The sequence below is a fragment of the Porites lutea genome, chromosome 3 (genome assembly GCF_958299795.1).
Source record: "Porites lutea chromosome 3, jaPorLute2.1, whole genome shotgun sequence".
Taxonomy (NCBI): domain Eukaryota; kingdom Metazoa; phylum Cnidaria; class Anthozoa; order Scleractinia; family Poritidae; genus Porites; species Porites lutea.
In genome coordinates this window covers 33,540,881-33,548,272 of record NC_133203.1, presented here as the reverse complement: position 1 = coordinate 33,548,272, position 7,392 = coordinate 33,540,881, and the positions used below count along the sequence as shown (strand labels likewise).

Genomic DNA, 7,392 nt, shown 5'->3' with positions numbered 1-7,392 from the left:
TTCGTGTTGGCACGAAAAGCTATCCGGAAGATTGTAAACAGCGCCTGAGTGAGTGAGTGAGCGAGCGAGCGAGTGAGAGTTGTCGTTGATTTGTTTTCATTAATGTCAATTTGTTTCTTTCTTTGTTGTTGTCTTTTCGTTTTTCTCCATAACATTAAAGGTCTTTCATCGGGAAGTATCTTTTTGATCGTATTTTCTATCGCTCTGGTTGTGGTTCTTGTAGTTATTGGTGTGAAGTATTATTATAACAAAGCTGAACAACCCCCTGCTGCTAAAAGGTAAGTGTACAGAAACCAACACACGAAGACTTGTGTGACGCTTTTTTTTCTCTGTTTATAATTCACAGTCAGTCCTTCTTTGTTTTTATGTCTGTGATATACCCCCCTCCCTCATAGCAGGAAGCCTTACAGCTTGCTAAAATCGTTAGACTTGAGGACAGCCGCAATGAACTCTGTATCAGGACTTTTGATAAAATTACAAAGGCGGGCCCTTGTCAAAACATGTAACCACGATTAGGACTATCGCCCATAACTATTTCCTTAGAAAGTCTAACTCGTCTTTTAAATGAAAAATGAAGCGTTCTAGGCGAAGCTTCTTCCTTAGTAGTGTTCTTATAATAGCAAACTCACAGCCTAGTCCCTAGGCGTTCTCCCTTGCCCAATTGTCCGCGCAAAGTCTGAGAAAGAGCGGGAGAGTGTTTGTCGGTGACGTCACAGCTCACGGTAGAGTCCAGGATTGACCGAGCCGAGAACGCCTAGGGACTAGGCTGGCAAACTCAATATCCTTTAAAAGGTACTGAAATGTTAATGCAATTCTTAGTCCGCGATTTGTTGTTAGGTTAGTACAATCTTTAGTAGCTATGATTGCACTTCATATTTGTATACTATTTTAATTATTATATTGTAAACTCCAGTTTCAAGAAGGTTTTTGTAAATTTTCTACATATTGTAAACCGCGGTCGGCATATTAATTCATTTTTAATGCGGGAATATGGGGATCAAACTTCTTAATTCATTTATAATATTTTATTTTGTTCACCACTCTTTTCAGAACCGCAAAAGATATTCAAGTATTGGATCATTATGAAATTTCTCCAATGAGAACAGAGTTTATCGAAAATTTGGGACAGGGAGCGTTTTCAAAAGTCCAAAAGGCTAAATTGAAAGACGGTTTGGAGTACTTTGATTTGGAGAAAGCAAGCAGAAGCGAAATGACTGTTGCCATTAAACAATTGCGTGGTAAGAGGGAACTTCTTGCGCACATAAAATGATATTATAGCGCTCATTTATCAATCGTCTCACGAGCCTGAGTCGCTTTGTTATTAACCGCAACATTTCGGTCGCTTACTGCTGGTCTTCATATCACAACATTGTGCTGTGTTGTTTGGGAGATACCTTAGCTGATTTAGGTTTGGTTGCACAGGTGACAGCAACGTCCCTTAGAAAATGAATTTACGTGCTTTCAAACTTTTATCGCGTCTATTTGAACCCCCCCACCGATTTGTCAAATGTTGGCGAATTTTACTGGAGTTGAATTCTTAAGATTTTTTTCCTGGCTCCAAAAGGGAAAGGAAAATTCGTCGGCGTATGTTAACGTCCTCCTTAAGACTTCGCATTAGGATGTTTCACGTGGAATGAATACTTTCAAGAGGTTAGGATAAGGCATTTCTTGCGAGGAAGGCGGTAAATTGTCTTAAGTGTCACGTAATCAAAATAACCCACCGATAGTAGTAATCAACTATCTGCTTTCTGTTAAAGACGGTGCAAGCGAAGAGGAAAAAAGGCAATTCCTGGATGAAATAGAACTCATGAAAGAGGTGGGGAAACATCAGAACGTGGTGAGTTTCCTTGGCTGTTGGACGACAACGAAACCATTTCTTTTGATCCTGGAGTGTGTTGCTCATGGAGACTTGCTTCGTTGGCTTCGCCGAAAAAGAAGTCAGGTATTTCAGATAAAAAATAAAATAAGATAAAATAAGCTATTGACTATTTTAACGCCGACTTGTTTTTTACCAAACGCCCACATTTTCCTGCTTGAATTTTGGTTTGATTTTCAGACGGATTTTGTGAATACATGAGAATGCCATACGTGAAATTCGAGCTTATCAACTTCTATACTTTCGGTCGACGCCATGTTGAATTTTGAGCTCGAGTCAAGGGTTCCAAAGGAATTGTGGACGAAAATATTGGCTATAATTTGATTGGTTAATGTTTTACATTTGGCGTATTATTCCGCGCGTAACAAAAAGTGTCAGTACACACGAGGGAGCGTTTTGAAGATCGTTCAATTTGCCCCGGAAGCTTGCTCCGAAATATTCAACTGGTTAAATATCTTGGAGCATTTTGCGGGTTGGAAATTCTGCTCCCGAGGATGAAGTATACCCATGAAATCGTTGGTACACACGGAGGAGCTTTGCTCCCGGAGCGTACCCCTAAAGCATGCTCCGGGAGCAAAACCTATCGTGTGTATCGGCCTCAATGGAAAGAGATGCTACAGCAGCTTTAAATCGAGCCGGTACTCAGTACTTATGTCCTGCTGCCACGTTCATGAATGTTCAGTTAACTCCCGCTTTACACACACCCGTTAATATGGACACCTCATTATAACAGACAGCTTGCTTGGTACCTGGGAGAGGAAACCCCTTACATTTTCCCTAAATTCAACCCGCTTAATACGGACACTTTCTTTGCTCCCTCAGTGTCCGTCAGCGGGGTTTGACTGTAAGATGCAGTAATAAAGTATAATGTTTAAGCAACATTTATTAGAAAATATTTAAACTGAAATCCATTTTGATAAAACGGATGGCATAGGCAACTTGTCTATTTTGTTGCTGCTGTCGTTATTACCTTCACAGATAAGCAGTTCGACCCTGAGAAACGCAGAGGCCAGTTCGAAGAACGAAGAACTGTATGCCGGAGCAAGGAAACAGAGTGTCACTGCTCATCAGGTATGGAGCTACTTGGGCAAACTAACACAATAAGAAAAACACTCCTGTCCAAATAACCACAACGAAAAAATCTATGGATGCTACTTCCCAAAGACACAAAATTATGCTTCACTGTAGGTTTACTTTCAGAATGGTCTCTTCATGCGTCATGACAAGTTTATGTGACTACGGTAAATGGCTAAAGCTCTAGGATCATCGTCAAAAGTGATAGGAAGGCTTCTACTTTGTACCCCCCGCCCCTTGTCCAATATTGAACAAAACTTAAGTGTATGCGCCTAATTGTTGTGTTATATCCCAACATTGAATAGGGGGAAAGGGGGGGGGGGGGGGGGGGACGAAGAAAATTTGGTCGAAAGGAAAACCATCTTTCGTGAGGATTAGAATGAACTGCTTTAAAGCTGAACAACCTACCCAACTGCTTTTATCAGGAATTGTAGATTCGACAGAGCTACCACACACGTTCGCAGGATAAGAAGAAAATACAAACAATTTTTCCGCCCGATTAGGTATTCGCCGAGTCATCTGGACTTTCTCGGGTGAGGGTCTGCTTCCTGTGGCTCTATGTATTTTTTTCAAATCAAAGTACTTCTCTGCGTCGTTGATTTATTTCCCTATTTCTCCGGACTAAGATTTATGGTGACTTACAGTTTAAATTTTAGCAGTGACCTTGATCTTGCTCTTGACTTTAGTATGGTGTGGCATAGGAAAAGAAGACTGGAAGACATTCGGGTTTTGTGAGAGGTCAGGGCCTTCTAAGTCAGCTCTTTATAAGTTATACAAAGAAAAAAAATGATACCGATGACGATGAAGAATGTACAATACCCATTATTGTATTTTCCACATTAACTGATGTAAAGGATCAATTTGCTCTTGGCTGAAATATGTCGCAAAAATAGCAAAGTGAGGAGTACATCTGGGGCAAAGATGATAAATAGCACATTTGCATACGAATCTACACCGGGTGGTATATAAGGGACAAATGTGGCATTTGCCATCTTTGTCTCAGATTTACCCTTCCGCTTTCACATTATTGCAAAATATTTGCCAAGAGCAAATTTGTGCAAATCCATTTTCTTTTCGCCCAGTTGGATGAGTTGGCAGAAGACACTGGGGACGAATGTGACTACGACTGCGAATCGTTCATTCCATTTGATCTCATGTCATTTACCCAGCAGGTTGCCCGTGGAATGGTAAGGAATGTTCTGTCGTTAATTCGGTAAATGCAAGTCGAAACTGAATGAGAAAGAACTCAGAAACTCACCGATAGCAAGTTCATGAACAGAAAAAGTTGGTCTTAAAAACAAAGTTTCTCCTTGTGTCTCTAAACTCTCTTCTTGGTATTTGGCACGGTTAAAAACTGTATATTAACATTATCCTGCCTAATTGTTTGAACATGCAACTGACTAAAACGATCTGAGTGTTTATTCAAAAACAGTCAACCAGGTTCGTGTCAACGCCATTTTCGATTTTATAGAACATTTTAACCCTATTCAGACCGTTTTTATTTCTTTTGTTGCTTTCTGCTCCAAAATCGCTCATGGTACGGCCACCAAAATTGCACATAATAACGTATTCATCGCCTGAACGATTGACATAATGACGTAATCTGACGTCATTATGATGCCATATTGATGAATTTATTGGCGGTATCCAAATTTTATCCATTTTCTCCTCTCAAAGTAGACATAAAGAAAAATACTTAAATATGTGTCCGATAAAATCAAGATGTTAACTAACACTTATTATGACGTTGTTTATTATTAAAGAAAGAACTGGAACCATCTGCCATCTTGGACCTGCCATTTTGAATAAATCAAATGTATATCAATTTACCTAAAACTAATTTATAAAATAACTAAGATAGTGCGCGCGTTCTGATTGGTTAAAAACCTATAGTTTAATGTGCCGGTAAACTCATAGAAAACTTAAAGTTATTTTATAAAAGTAATAGACCACAGTTTCTATGGGTTTACCGGCGTGATAACCCATTTGGGATGTTGGGAGAACACTCGAAAAGCTTTTAAATAAAACGCTTTCCTCGTGTTTTCCCACTATACCGCGTTGATTATCACGCCGACAAACCCATGGAAAATGTGGTCTCTTGCTTAAATAAATGGAAGTAATTGTGATAGACTGAAGGATGCAAAAAAATCTGCAAGTTATGAAATTGTTTAAGAGAAATAAACACCAGGACTGTTGAAAATTGAACTCATCGTCTGCCATTTGCTCATTCTGAATTTTTCTCAAATTAGTAACTAAATAGCCTAGACTACATAAACAGCTTTAATCAAGTAAAGATAGACAAGAAAAACCTTTTTTCATAGAAATAATGCAGATTTTTGAAATATATAAGCTGTTAAAACTCAGCTAAAACTCGGATGCCATGGAGACGTCAATGTTGACATATACGTCACGACGACTTGGAAATGTTCCTGGGAAAGATTTTGAACGGTTTTTACCTGTTTATGTTTAAAAATGATATGTAAATAAATGCAGGTTGTTGACGCAAGAAGGAACTTCATAGGAAACTGAATTTACGAATCACTGGGAAGACCCTAGCCTGAGAAAATAGCTGACATTTGGCGACGCCACCACCCTTGGTTTCCCCTCAAAATGACACCTGAGAAACGAGCGCAGAAGTTCCCAGATCTTGGTCGTGCCTCTGATAGGTCGTGCCGCGTGGGAAATTTGCTTTAACCTATCAGAGGCACTATTCAGATCTGGGAAGTGACGCGTCATCAGTATGGAATTTCTGCGCTCGTTTCTCAGAGATTATTTCGCGGGGAAACCGGTGGTGGCTTCGCGAATTTCTCAGGCTAGGAGGACCGTATTAAGGCACGTCTTAATCACTGTATGCGAGCCAGTAATGCCGCCTTCGAAAAGGTCACAAAGCCTGAAAATGAAGGCTTGATATTGTCTGGAAGAATTTAAATACTTTTGGTTTAAGTGGTAGTTACAAAACAAACCTCAGAAGTTCTTGCTTACAAGAAATCCTTAGTCCCGAAATCATTATCTTAAGAAGCTCCAGCTGCCGGATAAAGTCCAGTAAATTATACATGGGCATTTCAACTACGGTAGATTAAACTGGGATCGGATTATCCTTTAAGTTAATTATTTTCAATTTTCAGAGCTACCTCGCAGAAAAAGGCCTTGTTCACAGAGATCTAGCCGCGCGAAACATCCTTGTGGCACACGGTAAAAAGCTTAAGATTGCTGACTTTGGTTTGATGCGGGAATTACATCATGGGATGTACGAAGTGAAAAGGCAAAAGAGACTGCCGATCAAATGGATGGCACCAGAATCACTGTATGAACAAATTTTCAGTTGCAAGAGTGATGTGTAAGTAAAAAGTATAACGTAGTCCACACACTACAGAGCAGAGATTAGATCAGTAAGATCAAGACTAACCCTAGTGAAGAAACAGACCTGCCGTGTTCCCTTCTTCCACTTTTTTCATTATTTTCACGCTTTTCTTTATATTTTGAAAGTAAACGGATAACTGAGTATGGTAAGAAAAAAGCCAAAATACTGCACTGATATCAAGTGTGAAGCTGGCTTTCAACCTTAAGTTGCCGCAAGACCCCATTTACACAGGTTCGGACAAATTTTTGAACACACGGTTCTATATAGGATTTTTTCGTTTGGGGGAGAAGTCCCGAGTGGCCGAAGGCCACGAGCTTCCTTTTTTTAAATGAATATGCGCTGAGATGCAATCAGGTGTATTTTGAGACCCAATTGTGTCCTCAGACAATGATTACCTACTTCATGTGCACTGACCTCGTCGCGTCTGGATGATTTTTCCGATATAGTTACTTATATACTGTAATAACAACAATATTTTTTTTTGGGGGGGGGGGGGGAAGTTGGGCATTTTGGGGCCCGGAGGAAGCTTCTACCCCTCAAATACCCTAGATAGAATCCTGGAACGGACAAACTTTTGCACGGATCCGCCTCTCCTTTACACGGAACCGGCCAGGACCGGCGGATACGTGCGCGTTTTTGAACAGAAAAGAGTACTACGACTTGTGGTTTGTATAAACTGGTTGAACAGGTAAAAATTCGTCCGTTCAAAATTTTGGCCGAAGCCGTGTAATGAGATATGTCCAGAAATGCACGCATTGGCGAAAACGGCAGAAATGGCGATTAATCGCCAAAATCGCCAAACTGTGAACAAAAATTCAAATGAGATGGCAAAGGGGCCCTTTGGAAAGTGGCGATTTTGGCGAAAATGGCAGAAGTGGCGATTAAACGCCAAAATCGCCAAATTGTAAACAAAAATTCAAATGAGATGGCAAAGGGGACCTTTGGAAAGTGGCGATTTTGGCGAAAATGGCGTATTTACAAAAGGGAGAGAGTGTTCGTTCAAGCCAACCAAACCAAATTTCATGACCCACAGCTAGTCCACTAATTACTCGAGGAGAGACCAACGAAGTCCTTGAAATGA

At 40.2% G+C, this 7,392-nt stretch overlaps 1 protein-coding gene and 1 long non-coding RNA gene across 2 annotated transcripts in view; both read left to right on the top strand.

Moving 5' to 3' along the window:
• Positions 1–1,097: 1,097 nt before the first annotated feature.
• On the top strand, positions 1,098–2,956 carry LOC140930983 (uncharacterized). The gene is made up of 3 exons (XR_012164913.1): positions 1,098–1,238; positions 1,758–1,942; positions 2,855–2,956. It is a non-coding gene; the product is annotated as an uncharacterized lncRNA (long non-coding RNA).
• Positions 2,957–3,580: 624 nt separating this feature from the next.
• Positions 3,581–7,392, top strand: part of LOC140932185 (tyrosine kinase receptor Cad96Ca-like) — a 24,776-nt gene continuing 20,964 nt past the window's right edge. The window contains exons 1-3 of the mRNA XM_073381827.1: positions 3,581–3,681; positions 3,954–4,137; positions 6,076–6,287. Coding sequence (XP_073237928.1) covers positions 3,581–3,681; positions 3,954–4,137; positions 6,076–6,287 — 497 coding nt within the window. The remainder of the gene's footprint in view (positions 3,682–3,953; positions 4,138–6,075; positions 6,288–7,392) is intronic.